This window comes from Saccostrea cucullata, unplaced genomic scaffold (assembly GCF_032062105.1).
Source record: "Saccostrea cucullata isolate Sc308-1 unplaced genomic scaffold, CSIRO_AGI_Scuc_v1 ctg10364, whole genome shotgun sequence".
In the NCBI taxonomy this organism is placed as follows: domain Eukaryota; kingdom Metazoa; phylum Mollusca; class Bivalvia; order Ostreida; family Ostreidae; genus Saccostrea; species Saccostrea cuccullata.
In genome coordinates, this window is record NW_026924346.1 from 523 (window position 1) to 22,430 (window position 21,908).

General features: G+C 33.2%; 1 protein-coding gene across 1 annotated transcript; it reads right to left on the minus strand.

Moving 5' to 3' along the window:
• Positions 1-322: 322 nt before the first annotated feature.
• LOC134266250 (uncharacterized) lies at positions 323-11,596 on the minus strand. Its single transcript, XM_062748474.1, has 6 exons — positions 11,523-11,596; positions 3,416-3,466; positions 2,495-2,545; positions 2,194-2,299; positions 1,477-1,567; positions 323-803 (listed from the first exon to the last, which is right to left on the minus strand). Exons 1-6 carry the CDS (start codon positions 11,551-11,553, stop codon positions 396-398), a joined length of 738 nt encoding a protein of 245 aa, XP_062604458.1. The 5' UTR covers positions 11,554-11,596; the 3' UTR covers positions 323-395.
• Positions 11,597-21,908: the final 10,312 nt, after the last annotated feature.

Sequence of the window (21,908 nt, forward strand, 5' to 3'; positions counted from 1 at the left end):
TCTGATTTTAATTAGATTGTATCCATCTGTGACATCAGTTTGGAATGTTATTGGTTTTACTATTAAGTAAAGTATTACAAAAACAGAATGTCTGGGTTTTTTTCTCTGATGGCATTGGAAAAAGATATGTATACTTAAATATCATTTCATGCACTTTTTTCGGTACATATTAGATGAAAGCATGCTAACCGCTTTTCAGTACTTTCAGTACTTTGATGTATATTTATGATAATATGTTTAAAATAACAAGATGCAAATGCACAAATGTGAATTTAATGTGAAAACACTTCGTTTCACGTATTCAACACACGAAAGTAAGATTTTTTTTTTCTATTCAATATGAAAAAAAATAAATGTCTTGTCCCAATGCATCACAAAGATGCCGTTAGTCAAAATTAAATAGCGGTAATCTGGCCCTGATTCTGAAAGTCATCACCTTCAACAAAATCTCTTTCCAAAAGGAAGTAATTATCTGCGGTATATCCTTGTGGGACACTTTCATTCGGCATTCCATTGATTTCAACAAAGTCTTTCTGTAGAAGAAAATAATTTTCACCTCTCGCCGTACTCTCGTGCACTCCGAAGTTTTCTTCAGCTCTGTAACTTTGAACCACACCACTGTTGGTGTATTCCCTTGGCGGTACTTCTTCAGTCGGTGGGGGATAGTAAGCTGTAGATTCCTGATGACTGAATTGTACAAAACCCATGGATTCCATGGGTATATCGTTTTCAGCATAATGTGTATTCTGCTGAGGGGTATAAACTTCGGAGGTCGTGCTCTGCCATCGTTTTTTCATAGTGTTCTGTAGACAGAAAAAAAGTATTGTGAATCTTGTGTTTTCTTTGTGATCTACTACTCACGTATTATAAAGTACATATACCAAGCACACAAGCAAGTTTATATTGTTGATTCTTTAGAGATATTTCCTGTTATACATATAAGTTTCTATTTCTTTACGAAATCAATTTGCTTTACCAGTTTTGATACACAAGGATATAGAGCATATAGAATCTCTAATACGAGGTCCATTATTGACAAATTGATGAAATAAGAAAATCAGCAGTCTCGGTTAAAGTCATCATCTGGTAAGTTATATGGTCGATAGAATGACCTTGTCAGCATATACAATTTATCATTGAGTCAAATGCTGACTGACGTTTTTCATACTAATTGTTAGTTAATTATTTATACACTGAATTGACGACGGATTTCCCGTTATTTCCCGATCATGACAAGGAGCACATGGCGGGTGTGACCTGTCGGCAGGGAATGCTCACTCCTCCATGGCACCACCTCTGATGTTTTGGAGATCCGTGTTTCCTCGGCTTCTGTTTTGTATTGTTTTATTGAATTCTAATCTTGAATACTGTTCGTTATCTCAATATGTTTCATTTATTCTCAAAATAAGAATTGACAATTTTCTACCGATCATTCCATGTCCTAATATTTTGAGTATTAAGTCAATAATTACGCACGGCGTCATTAATATACTTTTGCAGCAGACTGTCCATTTCTTCCTGTGTACGTCCATTAGTAATCACTCCATTATTTGAAGTGCTGCTTATTCTAAAAGAAAGGAAACATTATCAAATACATTGAATAAAGTAATAGAGAACCTGAAAAACTGATGTCATATTTTAAATTTCTTTCCTATAAACAAAAATTAACAATATAGAATTTTCACCACTCTATTAGTTATCCAAAAGTATGGGTTCATGAGGAAAGCACATTTATTTTTACCAATATCATATCTACAACACAAGTCTACAACCTTATATTTTTAGTTCTTTCGCTTGTTTTTCTTAATAGATTCACTAGCAATATACTTTATTCGATGAATTTTAGGTGGAAAGTTTTCCGATGACCCTAAAGCCCAACTTGTATTTATTTTTTTCTTCTATTCTTGATGCCTTTTCACGGTTCCTTGTACTGTACCTAATATGTGAGACTGTAGAATTTATCAAATTGTTGTACTTTTCATAACCATTTCTCATGTTGTAGCTGCTCTATTGTAGTAGAATATACTCCATCTTTGACAAATAATATATTATACTTTTGTATCATTCCTTATCTCCATATATCGAATTCCGCATTAAGAAATTATAAATGAAACGCATATGCATTAGAAAAAATACTTATTTCATTTTAAACTCATACCTTAAAAAATCATATGACTTTTTCTAATAACTTACTCTGTATCCTTTTTTCTTTTACACTTGGATACGATCAACATTAAGATTATCCCCAAAAGAAAGCCCCCTGTTCCTATCCCAGTCTTGATGAAAAGCTCTTGATTTTCTAAAAACCAAATAAAAAAAATCTATTTTCTTAAATCAAATTTGATTACCCAAAGCTGGAGCTATTAAAAATTATCTTGTATTATTAAAACAAATCAAATATTTTTGCTTTATTAAATTTTAACAAGCATTTCAAATGTTTTGTCATGTGTTCCTCTTTAAGATTTCAAATATAAATCATGCACTACATTCATACCTGCAAAAAAAATTTCAAATGTGTCCAAGAAACTTGAAGCGGTTGTACTTCCTGTCCATAAAAAAGTATATCCAAGAAAAAATTAGTTCTCTTCGAAAAAGGGCTAAATTCTTTAAGATAATTCTTTTTAAAATCTATAAGCTATCGGATGAAATAGATTTTTGACACTATAGAAGGTTTTTTCACTCAAAACACGAAGATCGAAATATGCATGCAGAGTTAACAAATTTGATTTTTAAATACAATTATAGGTGAAGAATCCTTTTCTAAACTTTGTGTAACTTTTTTTATATGATGATTCTAGATCTATTACAGTTTGTCAGGTCACACCTCGTTAGAACCCATTATCAACGTCTATTGGCATGCAGCTGAGATAAGAAGGTTAAGGTAATAAAAAGTTAATTCTACGTTTAACGTCACCCGCGTGCGTAGGTTTCGGAGAAATTGGCAAATAGAAAAAAATAAACAAATCCACATTTTTAAAGTTATTGTCAGGATTTGCTTTTACTTCTAGCACACAAAAGAACTTATACATTCCATAGAAATAGAAATATTAAAACCCTTTGTGAGTATAATCCATCATCTACAGTGACAGGTTTACTGAACATGGTGAGTAAACAAAAAAGCCTACATGATTACAAATATTGACAGTATTATAATACATGTAGATGATTAAATATTCAATTGTTTGAAGATTTTGTTTGCTTTATTTTTTACTCCCCCTCGTAGGATTTGGGGTTTATAGGTGACGTAAATACATAATTAATTTCGGCTGGCCTAATTAGAGAAGTGGAAATTTGACGTTTAAATTTAATGAAAAATCCAAGTTCACTTTCATAAACTCGCGATAATAAATTTGTGACATACCATCTGCATAATGCATGGATATAATGTTTTTTCCGCAAAACCTGATAACCTTACCGTGTGTTGATTGTATTGTAGTTTCCTTCATTGTAGTTCTGTGAGGACTTTCTGAAAATGCAAAATAAAATAAACCGCTTAATATGTCTCGTTGCTCGTTGGAAACGTTGCTTTATTCGATAATCTTGTGATGTATATTCAAAATCTTGTGATCTATGTTCAAAATCTTGTTATACCCGCACTTTCTAAAGAAAGTTCGGGTATATTGTTGTTACTCATGTCCGTCCGTCCGTCTGTCACACTTTTCTTCCCTGAACTCCTCTTACATTTTACACAGTAGCTTAATCATCTTTTGGGAGATGGTTGGTGGTGTCATGTAGATGTGCAGTAAGGTTTCGGAATTTTGATTTTGCCCAAGGGGGTCAAATGGGGGTCGAAAAATGACGTTTTTTATGCAAAAAGCCCCGTCTTCCCTGAACTCCTTTTACATTTTACTCAGCAGCCTAATCACCTTTTGGGGGATGATTGGTGGTGTCATGTAGATGTGCAGTAAGGTTTCGGAATTTTGATTTTGCCCCGGGGGGTCAAATGGGGGTCGAAAAATGACGTTTTTTATGCAAAAAATCCCGTCTTCCCTGAACTCCTGTTACATTTTACTCAGCAGCGTAATCACCTTTTGGGGGATGGTTGGTGGTGTCATGTAGATGTGCAGTAAGGTTTCGGAATTTTGATTTTGCCCAAGGGGGTCAAATGGGGGTCGAAAAATGATGTTTTTTATGCAAAAAGCCCCGTCTTCCCTGATCTCCTTCTACATTTTACACAGTAGCCTAATCATCTTTTGGGAGATCTTTGGTGGTGTCAGGTAGATGTGCAGTAAGGTTTCGGAATTTTGATTTTGCCCCGGGGGGTCAAATGGGGGTCGAAAAATGACGTTTTTTTATGCAAAAAGCCCCGTCTTCCCTGATCTCCTCTTACATTTTACTCAGCAGCCTAATCACCTTTTGGGAGATGGTTGGTGGTGTCATGTAGATTTGCAGTTAGGTTTTGGAATTCTGATTTTGCCCCTGGGGGTCAAATGGGGGTGAAAAATTATGTTTTTTATGCAAAAAGCCCCGTCTTCCCTGATCTCCTCTTACATTTTACTCAGCAGCCTAATCATCTTTTGGGAGATGGTTAGTCGGGTCATGTAGATGTGCAGTAAGGTTTCGGAATTTTGATTTTGCCCCGGGGGGTCAAATGTGGGTCGAAAAATGACGTTTTTTATGCAAAAAGCCCCGTCTTCCCTGAACTCCTCTTACATTTTACTCAACAGCCTAATCATCTTTTGGGAGATGGTTGGTGGGGTCATGTAGATGTGCAGTAAGGTTTTGATATTTTGATTTTGCCCCGGGGGGTCAAATGGGGGTCGAAAAATGATGTTTTTTTATGCAAAAAGCCCCGTTTTCTCTGAACTCCTCTTACATTTTACTCAGCAGCCTAATCACCTTTTGGAAGATGGTTGGTGGTGTCATGTAGATGTGCAGTAAGGTTTCGGAATTTTGATTTTGCCCCAGGGGGTCAAATAGGGTTCAAAAAATGACGTTTTTATGCAAAAAGCCCCGTCTTCCCTGAAATTCTCCTACATTTTATACAGTAGCCTAATCATCTTTTGGGAGATGGTTGGTGGTGTCATGTAGATGTGCAGTAAGTTTTCGTAATTTTGACTTTTTCCCCGGGGGTCAAATGGGGGTGGAAAAATGACGTTTTTTGTGCAAAAAGTCCTGTCTTTCCTGAAGTCCTCCTTAATGTTACTCAGAAGCCTAATCATCTTTTAGGAGAGTTAAATATTTTGAAAATTATGTAAAACATCAACGTTAAAGAGTAAAAAAACATTGCATGCTGGGAAACACCTTGAATTTTTAAGAGTAATTAATGTACATGTCAAATGTGAGAGTCATATCTCATCTCAATCAAAAGTTATAGGCAAATGCAACATTTTTGAAAAGTAGGTTAGGCTTCAAGGTCAAGGTCACAGAGTAAAAGTCATGATTCATTTGGAAAGATCTTATCACAAGTAATAATATACATGCATTATAATATGAATGCCCTAACTTTTCTCTTTCAAAATGATGAATTTATAACAATTTAATTTTTTTGCAAGTAGGTCAAGCTTCTAGGTCATATGTAAAAAAAAACCATGCCATTCTCACAGGTAAATACTAGTACATAAGTTTAATATGAATGCCTTGTCTCTTCTCATTCAGTAGATATGACCGTGATGACCAAGGTTAATTTTATTCAGACAGAAGGACAGTCTGACATACAAATGTACATATTTCTATATGAATTGCATGGGTAAAATTGGACCAGTGGTTCTAGAGAAGTTAAAAATGTAAAAAGTTTTCAGACAAACAGATGGACGACATGTCACGACAGACGTTATATGATAAGGAAACCAGAAAAGCTCAGATGAGTGTTTTGAAAGGATTACAATATGGTTGCAGTATTTGAAAAGCTGTTTTTTCATGCAGAGATATGCATGACCAACATATTCATGTTTTATATTTTCTTTAGTAATTTGTTTGTTTGTTGTGAATACATCTCTCTCGGGAATTTTTCCCTCATATGGAGACACCACCAAATAATAATGAAGACAAGATGTGTTTGTGAAACACTGATGTCCCTGTATGGAAGCCTATGGCGAAGGTTGAAGTTTCTCAAATATATGTCAAACTCAAAGGTCAAGGTCAAAGGGTTCAAATTGTTGGTATCAGAAAAAAGTCTTGTCACAAGGAATGCACATGTGAAATAAGTAATCCCTAGTACTTCCTGTTCAAAAGTTAATTGCCAAGGTTATATAATTTTTTAAGTGGTTCAAACTCTACGGTCAAGGTCAAACATATTTATACCTGTTGACAGTTCACAATGAATACACATGTTAAGCATGAAAGCCCTAGCACCTACTGATCAAAATTTAGGCCAAGTTTAAAGTTGGGTATTTTTCTTGTAAAAATGTGTATTCTAGGTCAAGTGATCAGAGGTAAAAATTAATGTTACCCAAATAAAAGGTCTTAATTGTCACAAGAAATAAACCTATAAAATGTGGAAGCCATTTGTATAGCCCATCCCACTTAAAACTTATGGGCAAGGTTATAATTTCTGCAGACAAATAGACAGACATAATATAAACACAAGAAACAAAATATGTAGTATGTACATAATTAGTCAAATGGAAAAAAATATACTATTTAATTGGAATCACAAAATAGATTGTTATTTCAGGGATAGGGAGTGGGTAGGGAGATTGGACCCCCCCCCCCCCTGGAATTTCCTTTGTTATTTAAACAAGACTATATACTGAAGCAAATAAAAAATGACTTTGGACATCCTCCCCCTAACTTAGAAAACATTGACCCCACTATCATTGTTTTTATTTTGTTTATTTGTTTTCAGTTTATGAGTTTTTTTTCTCCTGCTTGTCAGGAAATTCTAGGCATGAATTTTTTGACTGAGATGTGAACCCCCCTCCCTACTCCCGAAAAAAAATTCTGGATCCGCACCAGCATTGGCAGTAACTGAATGTCACATCGACAAGGGGAGATTACTTCACAATATGAAATTCGTCTAGTGTGGCATGCGATGATCTTTGACCCTTTTTGAACTTTAACCTAATCGTTTGGGTTTATTTTACCCCCCACTATACTTAAACTTGTACTTACCGACCTCCATAGGTCTTGTAAACTTCATGAAATATAAATCCAATTTATATAACACAAAATGAATTAATCCAATGCACACCATTCTGCAGCATGTTATAATGCTATTCCATTCGGAAAACCTTCGTGCCGTCGATTCCGTCACCTTATCAGATGAAGTGGGAATCGGCCGAGGTGTACCGAATGGAGTTTAATCTAAAAATATGATAATGGGTGACGCAACGTGATGTGATGTAGAATTTACATGTCAAGAACAAATTTTAAATTAATTCATAACAAACAATGTTTTAACAAAACTGTTCCATCTAGCCTATTCCAAAAAGTATGTACTGTGTGATTGTGGTGTCGAGGGGGGGGGGGGGGATTAGTAAATTTAAAAAGGTCCTATTATGAGCAAAACATTTATAAAAATCTAATTTACATCATTAATAGAATTCAAACTGGTATATAATGAATTAAGCATGTAAAATGAATATAAGAGGTTCTGAGTTATAGGTCACAGGGATAAATTCATACTCAATTTGATGAATACATGTAAATTACAGGCATGTAGCAACCGGGGGGGGGGGGGGAGGGGGGGCTGCCTCCCCCTTTTTTCCCCAATATTACCTTTACTACAGAAAATGTTCATTGAAAGGATGGTCCCCCCCCCCACTTTTTACCACAGTATATACATAGCAAGGAAATATGGGAAACAAATTGGAAGTGAAAGTAATTTTGCCTTGAAAAAAAGGGGGCCCCCCCCCCCCCCCCCCCCATTTCATTTTTTTTCCTTGTTAATTTTTTTAGGTAAGTAAAAAAAAATTCTCTCAGGTTGCCCCCCCCCCCCCCACTTTCAAAAACGATGCTACGTGCCTGAATTATATAGAATTATTTTGACTTTTTCCTTGGTAAGCCGCCAGTAGGATTGTGTACATGTATTTAAAGGCAAACACCTTAGTGCGGGTATTACTGTCTCATGACAGCATCTAGTAATATATTATGCAAAATCTCGTGATGTATATTCAAAATCTTGTGATGTATATTCAAAATCATGCGATGTATATTCAAAATCTTGATGTAAATGCAATATCTTGTAATGTCTGTTCAAAATCTTGTGCTGTATGTTTTATACTCTTGTGATGTATGTTCTATAAACTTCTGATGTATATGTAATATCTTTTGATGTGTACTCAAAATCTTGTGATGTATCTTCTAAAATCTTGTGATGTATGTGCAATATCTTGTGATGCATGTTCACAATCGTGTGATGTATCTTCTATAATCTTGTAATGTATGTGCAATATCTTGTGATGTATATTCAAAATCTTGTGATGCATATTCTATAATCCTGTGATGTATGTTTAATATCTTGTGATGTATGTTAAATATCTAATAGGTCTTATTATTATTATAGAGCATGGCCAATATCCATATTATCTGGATACTCTAAAGGCATTTTCTTAAGTATTTGGGCTTTTGAAAAATTCTTTGTTAATTTTGCCTAGTATTATATTTCAGTCATGATTAATTTTACTGACATGTCAAGATGATTATCTTTAGTTTCCCTAGCTGTTTGATTTTCAGTTTTAAGTGTTTTATTTGTAAATGTTCGAGTGTACATCTGTAAATCACCAGAAAGGAACACTCATATTATCTTCAAGATTAATCCTGAAAGAAATTCATACACATTTCAATTTTTTTTTTTTTTTTTTTGGCATTACATAGATTGAATTTAGGGTCATTGTTGATACTATGTGACCAACGTGTTCAATGATGTATGACATTGAAAGGTATACCAAAATAACATGTATTGATTTTCTGCCCAAAGGCGACTGGAACCCCGGGTGTTGATACCATTTTATACACATTAATCGGCCAGGTAAACACAAGCAAAAAATAAATAAATATATAAATCACAATTTCCGGTATTTTCAACTGTTTATTTGTATAATAAATATACTCTTTAAATAACTTGTTTATAAATTAAAAACTAATTCATTACTACATTCCCAAATAATTGTTTACATTATTCATGTTACGGAAGAATGGGAGCATTTCATTTCAAGGTCATTTTATTAATTGTTAGGTTTTATTTGCGGGTTGCATGGAATACTCCTTTTTTAGCGTGGTACTTGTAAAACATGTAGCTTTTCAATTAAAAACTCATATCTAACTTAAATGTAATGATTTTTTTAAATAGTGCCAATGCAAATTTTGAGTAAATAATTTTACATTAAAAAATAAATTAGGCCTACATGTAGATATTTTTTCTCATCAAGCTGTAGTTTATTTTTCGGGAAAAAAACCTACTCCTAACATCCTTATCTAACAATTTATTTTAAACTACGTTTGTGTAAATATACAGTTCCTGAAAATATTAATTAACTATAATAATCTTCACTTATTATAAGATTGTATGAAATCCTTGCATTTTTATAATAGTTTAAACTACTCTCTGCTGCAAGTAAACAAAACAACAGGGAGCCTGCAAATTCAAAATACACAAGAAGGCAGAACTATCATATTTGTGACAGATTAGGTTTATTTACGTTTTCATAATTATTACATTTCGATCCCGATGTAAATTGTCCACGTTTTATTTGGAAACGCCCACTTTTATCTTTCGACCAATAAGGTTTTTGACAGTTTCTTTTGTTCCTTTTTCATATATAAAGCTATGCAACTATTAGATCGGGGAGGGAGACAGCTGGTTTCGCTAGCTAAACTCTTCATATACTGGAATCGTCCCTTGTTCGTCTGTCTTAATTAAATTATATTACTACTTAGGTTAGACTATATTTGGGTTAAGTTAGGCCATATTTGGGTTTGGGAATTAAGGTCTTCATATTGTGTACTATTATAACGTACTGTAAGATTGGTAATAAATTGTAAAGTCTTGTTAATCTTATTTTCTTTTATAGTTCATTACAATTTACAAATATTTCCAAGGTATAATCTAATGTAGAGGTCTTATATTCAGAAAGTCGTCTCAAAACAAAAAATAAACACAACGCGAAGTACAGGCTATATGAACACCAGACCTGCTACATTTTATTCAAAATCTTTTTCAAACATGAGTGAACAAAGCAGTCCCAGAAAACAGTCCCAGGGACAGCTGGGGCTGCTGGGTCTACTTTCTAGAGCAATCACAGAGCAATCCCACAGCAGTTCCAGAGCAGTCACACAGCGGTCCCAAAGCAGTCGTTGGGACTGCATTGGTGTCAGGTTGAGTCTGGTTGGTACTGTATGTTTTATAATTTTGTGATGTGTGTGCAATATTTTGTGATGTATATGCAAAATCTTGTTATGTACATGCAAAATCTTGTTATGTATGTTCTCTAATCTTGTGATGTATATTCGATAATTGTGTGATGTATATTCAATAAACTTGTGATGTATGTGCAAAAATGGCATTGTGGTTAATATGACGCAATAATGTTCTAGTAGACTAAGGACAATTTTCATTGGTTGGAAATAATGGTGATGCATATGTAGATCAATTGGAATTTGATACAAAGAAAAGAGACATTAGATATGGATTATGTATGCAGATATATTAAGGAAGATGTAAATTAATATATCGAGTGAAGTCCTCAAAGCACCGGCTATTCTTTCACAGCGTTCTGGTCTAGTCTACTTTCACTTTTTAAACCCTTGAAAAAAGCCCTTACTAAGGTTATCGAAATAAATTAAATATTACCCACAATGCAAAGATTGCATATTAATTACTGGATTTATAGAGCATACATTACAAGATTATAAAACATACATAACAAGATTAACGAATATACATCACAATATTATATAACATACCCCACAAGATTTTGCATATACATCACAAGGTTTTGAATATACATAACAAGATATTGCACATACATCACAAATTAATAGAACATACATCACAAGATTATCGAATATACATCACAAGATTTTGAATATACATCTAAAGATATTGCACATATATGTACATCACAAGTTAATAGAACATACATAACAAGATTATCGAATATTCATTACAAGATTTTGAATATGCATCACACGATATTGCACATACATCACAAGTTAATAGAATATACATCACAAGTTAATAGAATACACATCACAAGATTATAGAACATACAACACAAGATTTCGAATATGTATAACAAGATTTTTGTACATCATTAGATTTTGCATAAATTATACATCACAAGATTTTGCATATACATCACAAGATTTTGAATATACATCACAAGATTTTGAATATACACCACAATTTTTTAGAACATTTATTACAAGATCTTGAACGTACTTAACAAGATTTTGAATATACATCACAAGGTTTTGAATATACATCACAAGTTTTGAATATACATCACAAGTTTTGAGTATACATCACAAGATTGTCGAATAAAGCAACGTTTTACATAGGTTACATGTAAGACTTATGTAGAGGTTACTTAATAATGTTGAAATATTCCTTGATTCAAGGCAGTTATAAAACTTCGTACCTGTAAATGTACTTGTACTACTGCTACTCATTTTGTTTCTTCAAAAGATAACCTCAGTTAGAAGGATTGGATGACCGGGACCTTGGATTGAAAAAAAAAAACAAACGTTATAAAATTATCATTCCATTTAAAAAGAAATAAGAGGAAAGTAATTAAAAAGTACTTCGAAATTGCCAATCTCTTGTTCACATTCCACGCCGTAAATAATGAACAACTTTTTCCTATGTTATTTACAAAATCTGATCTTTATAATGAAGCTGGAGAATTGAAAATACAAAACATTTAACCGATACATCAATTGTTTTTCTTATATACTTGCTAAATATTTTATGGAAAATCAATTTCCGCCGTAGAATGGTTAGACCAGCATTTTATGAAACTAAAATAAAGTACATGTAATGACGTGTCACATATCTGATCGGAATCTCCAATGGAAGTTCTGCATCTTGAAGTTAAATCTATGACCGGTAAATCTTAATTTGATGTTGCAGCAAATTAATCTTCAAATGAATCGAATCCCTTTGAAAATGAGTTCAGAAATATGGCCTTTTTATTTATTACAAGATAATTTATTACAAAATTAGATTTTTGATCTGATTCATTCACAAAATTAAAAAGTGTAGGATTTATTTGACTTTCACGGTACATTGTATTATCAATGTATATACACCGTATAATGGTCATTCATCTTTATTAAACCCATTTGTCATTAAAAAATATTTCATCGAAAAAGAACTAAGTAACTTCATTCGTTTTGTTGAAAAATAAAGAGAAACTAGCTCTGTCATTAAATGCGTAAAAATTATATTCACTGCATAAATACGATATGTTGATCTCACTATATTGTGTTTTTTTTTTTATTTTTTATTGCTTAACTTCCCTCTCGCGAATTTTTCCCTCAAAGGGATATACCGGTTTCCACATCCTCAGTGTGAAACGAAATCGAGATGTAAGGATCAAATATACAGCCGACCCTGTAACCAGTTCGCCACATGGGTTATTTATCGTTATTTTTATCATTAATATTTTATCCTAATATACATGATGAATTAGATACGGAACCCCGTTGGTGCCATGTATGAAAAATATTTTATCTGGCGGCCGCCATTTATTAATTGGCGGCCGCCACATATATATCTGGCGGCCCTTACTTATTATTTGGCGGCCGCCACATATATATCTGGCGGCCGCCACTTATGTATCTGGCGGCCGCCATTTATTATTTGGCGGCCGCCACTTAATTTATATGCAAAAGGTGAGTGTTATTGGGTTAAGAAGATGGATGTTGACAAAACCGCTGCTTATTGATAAAAATGTAAATGATAAAAAACGAATTCTGAAATATTGGAACACCATTCTTGGAAATCCAAAATGCAAAACTTCATTTAATTCTCAACCAATCATAGCGTACAGCAAACACCATGATTTATGTCCGTGACCCTTGATGAGGCTTCTTAATAATCGAAACACTCTACAAATACTTGCATAATTCAAATCAAATATTAATCTGCTCTATGCAAAAACATATCTATTAGAAGTGTAGATTGGAGTGTTGGTTCATAATAAATCTCTTACAAGTTTGGTTGATTGATGTTGCTATTATAATTTTTACACTGTATCCACCTCTTAAACCACACATTAAAACATGCGAGCGATTCAGGAAGCCAGGTGTTATCTGGCGGCCGCCATATAAATTATGTGGCGGCCGCCAAATATTATGTAGCGGCCGCCAGTTAAATAAGTGGCGGCCGCCAGATAAATCATGTGGCGGCGCCAAATAATAAGTGGCGGCCGCCAGATGTTATATAGCGGCCGCCAGATAAATTATTTGGCGGCCGCCAGATATTATATAGCGGCCGCAAGAAAAATATGTGGCGGCCGCCAGATATTATATAGCGGCCGCCAGAAAAACTATGTGGCGGCCGCCATATATTAAGTGGCGGCCGCCAGATATATAAGTGGCGGCCGCCAAATAATAAGTGGCGACCGCCACATAATTATGTGGCGGCCGCCAGATATACAAGTGGCGGCCGCCAAATAATAAGTGGCGGCCGCCAGATAAAATATTTTTCGTACGTGGCACCAATGGGCTTCCGTAATTAGACGAGTGTTCTTAAGATACGACATACATCAGAGAGGACACATTTTGTTTTAACATATTAAACGTTATCAAATTTCCTTTCTATTTTCTGAAACCTGAGTAAACGTCATCCTTAACATTAACAAGGGATGTATGATGAAATGATCTACTGTGAGAGAACAAAATATACCAGAGAGGACAAGACTTTTTTCCTGGTGAACCTGCAGGCATGCTTATGAAAATTTCCTAAGATGTGTCTTAAGACATGTCTTCGGATATTTCTTAGGATATATCTTAGGCACATCTTAAGATACGACTTGGGGTGTAAAACGAAAGCATCTTAGGAATATCCTAAGTTAAGATGTCGTAAATTCCACCTTAGGCATTTTCTTCTTTTTTCTTTTTTGTAAATGAAGCACTACAAGAAGTCCCTCAAGTTACCAACATATGTAGATGTAGAGGGGGGGGGGGTCCCTTTAGTTCTTTAAAGAATTTACTTAAAACAATCGACTGAATAGCATCTAAAGCCATATGCGAATACATGTTTTGTATGATTCGAAATGTAACCCCTCAAAAAAAACCCCCAAACTTTCAGGTTTGGAGACGATTAATGTTTTTATTTTCCTTACTTATTAAAAACATTTCTGAGTCAGTATTTCTTTAGTGGGTATGTCCCTATTCCTTTTTTAAAAAAAACATGCTTGGATTCAAGACTAATTTTTATAAGTATGATTTTTAAAATTCATTTTAATTTATTATTTTCAACGATTTCTATTACATACGTATATATCTTTATCAGTTTAGTCCATTTTATCCAAGTTTTATGTAAAAAAAAATGTTATATAACATAGCTACTTGTGTACAATCTAGTTTACTTTTCGCAGAATCAGAATAGCGGAGCTACATATACAAGTACATTTTTTTTATAGTTATTTGTATTATTGGATGAGTAATTTAATAAAAATATAAAGCATAACATGTTTTCTGCTCGTTCTTGGCCCAGTTAATCAAGTTCTCTCTCTCTCTCTCTCTCTCTCTCTCTCTCTCTCTCTCTCTCTCTCTCTCTCTCTCTCTCTCTCTCTCTCTCTGGAAAAGGAAGAGGAAGTCACGTTAACATGAATAAACTTTCTTTAATTTTAATAAAACATGTGTTATTTCTCTGCTATCATTATTACTTACACCTGCTAATACCAAGAAATGCAACAGATTGATGCAATACACAGGCATTAAATTCTGAACATGTATGTACTTAGCTCCTTTAAAGGTATCCCCCTACCCCTCCGTTTAGCCCCAATAAAAAAAAAGATTGTATATTTTTATCTGTTTTGAAAGGGCTTGAATAAATCACACGGTACAATGCTCATAAATTATTTTAGTTCATTAAAGAAATCATTAATTTACAACAAATATTTTATTTATTTACGCAAACAAACATTCTTAGATGTTTTCCTGACACCAACGCTTCTTAAAATCACCAAAGAAATGACTTAAGTACGATGGCCGATATGAGCCGTCAAATTACAAGTAAGAGTAGTTCTATTATGTACGCAGAAGTATTACATTTTTACCCGTGAAATACTATAATTTATCCATTGAATAAAAATGATATCCTGTCACACTGTGAAAGGATATCAAAAAGATATCCTGTCACAGTGTGACGAATATCAGAAGTGCGGGAAAACTCGAAATTTCCCTTCCCATAACGAAGATTGCTGTAAAAAAAATCTTCCTTGACCTAATTTAAGATAGAAGGAAATAAATAAACCATTCTGACAGCAAATAAAACTGTCAAAATTACCAAAAATACGTTGCTAAATCCATGTTTACAGAGTTTTCACCTCACTTAGCTATGACGTCTCAACCGCTCAACTATGACGTCACGAGCCTATGACTGTATTACAAACAGTGAGAGGAATCTAAATAGAAGCAAAATATTCTATGATAAAAAAAATTAATTTTTGAGATCATTGACAAAAAACCCCAATATTGCTGCATTTTTTGATCAATTTATTTAACAACTAAGATGGGGGAAATTAACAGGAGAAAATAGAAGAAAAATCAGATAACACATGTTTTTGATTTTGTCCCTTCTAAGTTTACAGATAATCTTGACAATAAATCTATAAAGGAATGTTAAGTAGTCTAAAGTGTATTTTGTCTCAAGATTTGTACATGTACAAATTACTATAACAACTACATGCGTTTTGCCATTAACAAAGTGTACATGTACAAAATGATACAGGTAATACTACTAAAGTCAAATAATTCTGCGTACATAATATATCTACTCTTACTTGTAATTTGACGGCTCATATCGGCCATCGTACTTAAGACATGTCTGCAGTCGTCTTAATGTTAGGACTAATGCCCTGTTCACACGGAGAGTTTAATTCGAATTAAACGTAAGTTTACTGCGAATTAGCTTCGCTTAGCGTTCACACGGAGAATTTAATGCGAATTAGTTTACTTCGCATTAGTTTACTGCGCATTAAATTACTTCGCATTAGCTCCGTGTGAACGCTAAGCGAAGCTAATTCGAATTAAATTTTGGGGCATGCGTAATGGCAAAATTAAGTCAAATGCATCATGTCGGTGGTCAGCTTTAAGTACTTGTGCTATTTTTGAGTGAAAAACTAAGAAAAAATGTGTTAATCACTAAAATATGTCTCCAGACACTGTGACATATTGTCAAATGCATTTCTTTCTGCATAAGGTGACGTGATTTGCAAATGACGTCATAATAGCCTTCCTCACGCCTGACTGTCGAAGTAAAATTTTAATTCGCATTAGTTTACTTCGCATTAGCTGTCGTGTGAACGCAATTTAATTCGCATTAGTTTGATTCGCATTAGTTTACTTCGCATTAATTTACTGCGAATTAAACTTGTCGTGTGAACAGGGCATTAGATTAGGAGGTCTCCTAAGATAGGATAGCTTCGATGGCCTCGCTTAAGACTAAGATATGTCGTAAGACCGTCTTAAGATATGTCTTAGTCCTAATGCCCTGTTCACACGGAGAGCTTAATTCGAATTAAACGTAAGTTTACTGCGAATTAGCTTCGCTTAGCCTTCACACGGAGAATTTAATGCGAATTAGTTTAATTCGAATTAGTTTACTGCGCATTAAATTACTTCGCATTAGCTCCGTGTGAACGCTAAGCGAAGCTAATTCGAATTAAATTCTGACGCATGCGTAATGGCAAAATTTAGTCAAATGCCACTTGTCGGTGGTCAGCTATAGGTACTTGTGCTATTTTTGAGTGAAAAACAAAGGAAAATTTTGTTAATCATCAAAATGTGTATACAGACACTTTGCCATTGTCAAATGGATCTGCTTCTGCATAAGGTGACGTGATCTGCAAATGACGTCATAATAGCCGTACTGACGCCGGGCTGCAGAAGTAAAATTTTAATTCGCATTAGTTTACTTCGAATTAGCTGTCGTGTGAAAGCAATTTAATTCGCATTAGTTTAATTTGCATTAATTTACAGCGAATTAAACTCTCCGTGTGAACAGGGCATGAGATAGCTTCATAAGCATGCCTGTAGGATGAAATATGGGGATTAGGGATAAGAAAACGGTTTAAAAACATAACCAGGAAAGCAAAGCAAGCACTGAACTTTAAAATATTTCATCTAGATTCATAATTACTAATGCCCTGTTCACACGGAGAATCTAATTCGCAGTAAATTAATGCGAAGTAAACTAATGCGAATCAAACTAATGCGAATTAAATTGCGTTCACACGACAGCTAATGCGAAGTAAACTAATGCGAATTAAAAGTTTACTTCTGCAGCCTGGCGTCAGCACGGCTATTATGACGTCATTTGCAAATCACGTCACCTTATGCTGAAGCAGATCCATTTGGCATAATGACAAAGTGTCTGTATACACATTTTAATGATTTAAAAACTTTTCCTTAGTTTTTCACTCAAAAATAGCAAAAGTACCTATAGCTGACCACCGACAGGTGGCATTTGACTAAATATTGCCATTACGCATGCGTCAGAATTTAATTCGAATTAGCTTCGCTTAGCGTTCACACGGAGCTAATGCGAAGTAATTTACTGCGCAGTAAACTAATTCGAAGTAAACTAATTCGCATTAAATTCTCCGTGTGAACGCTAAGCGAAGCTAATTCGCAGTAAACTTACGTTTAATTCGAATTAAACTCTCCGTGTGAACAGGGCATAAATATCGTATGTGCACTTCCTGCAATCCAAGGGAAAAATCATTTGTTTGCTTTATAGAAAACAAGGACACGTATTTTATTATGCTTTAACTATCTGATATCCGTGAGATATTTTATGAGTGTCTTTTATTACTTCAAATTACAACGGTTCCTGTAAATACCCTTATAAAACACTTTTTACAATGTAGGGATTTTGCATATACGAAATAGCGACAAAATTCTTATATCTGCGATATTCTATGTGCTTCTTTACTTTTTTCGAATTACAATGGCGTAGGTAATTAAATTCTTATAATACTGTTAGGATTTTTTTCTGATTTGTTAGAGTTCTCATGCATTATCAGCTCTTCAAATATTTTTAAATAACTATCAGGAAGATTTTCACTGGATTTTACGTCAAACCTTCCTTAAATAACTTAAAATGGAATTTAAATGAAAAACCTACAATTATAGGACCTTTCATATTTAAAAAACATTACATATGAAGAAAAACAAACTTACCCCCTTCTTTTCTTTCTCTTGGCTGTTCAATTTTTTTTTATGAATATATGAAATAAAATATACACATATGTATATACTAAACACATATACTTCCTGTTCCCAGCATAAATGTCAAAAACACTAAATGTTCTCAGCAGAACGAATGCGATCAATTTCCGACTTGTTATAATTATTTTGTATAATGTGGGGTCTGATACAGGCAATATACACATTAAAAATTCAATCAGGATAAAGTTGAAAAAAAAAATAAACAAGATTAAGGACAATGTTGACTTTTGGTAATGCACAGTTATATTTAAGTTAAATGAGTCCATAAAATACTATAGGATAATATTATCACATGGATTAAAAAATTATGTAAACGGTTCCATGGTTAGAGAGAAAAGACTGGCAGTCTAGTATGTAATTGTATACACAATAGCATGACAAAGACCTGGATTCTGTCATCTATGAAACTGAAAGTACACGTTAATAAAGTGTAATTGTTCATGTTTTTAACGTTTTTTTTTTTCTTCGTTTTTTCTCTTTTTTCTTTCTTTTTTTTTTTTTTTTTTTTTTTTTTTTTTTTTGTTTTTTTTGTTTTTTGTTTTTTTGATTTGATAAAATGATATTTAATGAAACAGAAATTAATTAAACTTAAACTTGCTGAATAAATTCAAAAGCAGAAAAAAATTAAGAAAAGAAGGCTGAACATAAAATATTATAAATATGTTAATTCACTGATTCTACATTTAGATAACGCATGCAACAGAGCATCCATTTCCCATGCATTCATGATAAATTGCCTTACGATAAACATTTATTTCCTTTAAAATTACTGCTAATATGATTATACCTTTAAGTTGATTATTTCTGCCAGGAGACAGAAAAATAAATTTATAGCCTATATATAAAAAATTTAAATTTTATTTTCAAAATCTGAAAAGAATCGAATCAACTTCCAGCTGTTTCGACAATGTATCTCTATTATCTGCAATTAATATGCATGAAATATACAGATTTCTCTAGTAATGTCATGGTTAAATGTTGCAAGTCACATTAACGGGTGCCATCTGCAGAGGGAAAAGGTGCAGTTTTAATTTTCTTCCTCACAGATACGTGTTTTATTTAGAATATTGGTAATTAACTACTATTCAAACAAAGCACATAGTTCTATAAGCCTAACGTTTTCCTTGATGTAAACGTTAATGAGATCAGAATTTGCCGTCAAAAGTTTAAATCTGTAATATATATCCTCTCAAAATGATCCATTAAAGATAACCCGAATCATTTAAACAAAGACAACTCAAACGTCAGGCATTCACCAAAAAAAAAAACGATTTTTTTCTTGCAAAGCCTGTATCACAAGAATATTTAATCACCAATCTTTACGCACTTGTGTCAAGTTAACAAAAGAAAGAGGGCGTATAAGGCGTGGGCAATCCCCCGCTCTGAGACAATATGTTTCTCAATATTCAAAATTAACGGAAAGAGCCATAGCTGCTTTTACCGACGACACGGCCGACTCAAGTATTTAAAAGGAAATCACCTGTTTCTATTTATAGATACATGTACCTTTTCAATTCAAGATCAACCTACATGTATGTAATCATTTGTGGACCAGTGTTAGATTTTCATAGCTGCAGGTTTGTTACCAGGTTACATGACAATCATTTTACTTGTTCAATAATCATATTCTAAACAAGTTTTCTTTTAGAAAATTTTAAAAATAAAACAATCCAGCAGCTACTAATGACTTATGGTCATTTAAATAGTTAAGGACTGTTTTTCCCGAGATACTTTCAAGGTGTAATGTTGTATTATATATCTCTTATATTATTTATACATGCATTATAAAATAATTAAAGAAAACATAATTCATGAAAAATGCACAGAGAAAAAAAAATAAAAGCATAGACAAGAATCACACACTGTAAGTCTCGAACACCCGATCATTATGTTCACAATCCAGCAATCATACCTCTACGCCACAAAGTCCGTGTAAACGGATGGATAAATTTAAGACAGATTGTTGAATCTTAAAATAATTTGAGAAGAAAAATGAAATACATATTTTCAACATTTTCAATATGAAGACCACCTTTAACCAAAATTATCTAAATGTAATGAAGTGCAGTCATATCCAAACAAAATTATTCAGAAGTTGATTTTCTGGTTAAGGGTGGCCTTTTGCTACAGTTTTTCATTGTTTAGGGGGGTATCTCAGTATTTACTATATTCTCCATATAAACTGAACGATTTTTATATCTATCATATGAGGGAACTCTTAATATTTAAATATTATTTTTGTTTGATTTGATTTAAGGCATGTATAAAATAACATTGTTAAATAACAAAATTTTGGTTAAACAATGTATTTTAAAAATCACTACTTGTATAGGCGAAAGTGACTATCAAATGCGCTATGGCTCTTTACATTTTTCTAAAATCATGTTCTCAGTAATGTCATCTTCAAAACATTTAATTATTTTATTTTACTGAATGACTTATCATTTGACAATCTTTTTTCAAAGTTGACAGTTAAGCATATTTAGTAGAAAATGGGTTTTCTAGTGCCATAAAAAATGAATTTTAAACATGAATGGGTCATGTCTCCATTTTTTCGTTAACGCTCAAAGGTACTTGAACACAGATTTGAAGTTATTATTTTCTTTATAATATTACAACTTTTATATTTTAATAGCATTTCACACAAAAATTTATTAAAAATATTATTTTATATAAATGATATTAAAATTTAATTTTTTTTGGGGGGGCGGGTTTGATTGACACATCCTTGCACTTTCACGAATTAATTTTATTCTTAATCCTTAGGAAAAGTGGCAATCTCGTTGTGCATAAATGAAAAATATTAATACTATAATCCAGAAAATTCAGAGTAGACATGTTCGATAGCAAAACAAACACACAATATATTGTCAGTCCGTGCAGTTGTGGTAAGCAGACTGTGACAATTAAACGCACCCGGTGAATTGTAAAAATCAACAAAAACAGAACTCGGCCCTGTTTACAAAAACTGTGTATATAAACACGAGTGTGCTCGATTTGCTAAACTCTGTACGCAACTCTTAGTTCGGAATGACGATACTTGTGAAAGAGTTTTGCTTTCTAACATTTCTACTCTGAATAAAATTATTTCTCTGGATAAAAGTTTTAATATTTCTCATTAATACACAACAAGATTGCCACTTTTCCTAAGGATTAAGAAAAACGTTAAGTGTCCAGTTAGCTCTTAATTTGAAGCCATTCACTTGTATACTGTAACATTTCATATGAGTGAGGAATTCTCACGAGGAATGAAAAATTCAAACAAAAAATAACTATGTTATAGATTTCATGATATTTGAATAGTTTATTGAATACTGTTCGTTCTTTTAGTATTAATTTCTCCATGTGTGCATTTCTGATGTATCTTTAATGCAGGGACGAACTGACTTGATATGATGTAATATGAAAGTAGAAAATATTTGCAAGATTTCGGGGTGTCGAATAATAAATTCAGCCTAAAAGGCAAAAATAGTATAAAATTGAATATCTTATTCAATATTTTATTTCATATTAAAATCGAAAATCTACACCACACATAGCATGAAGTAATAAGATAAAAACAA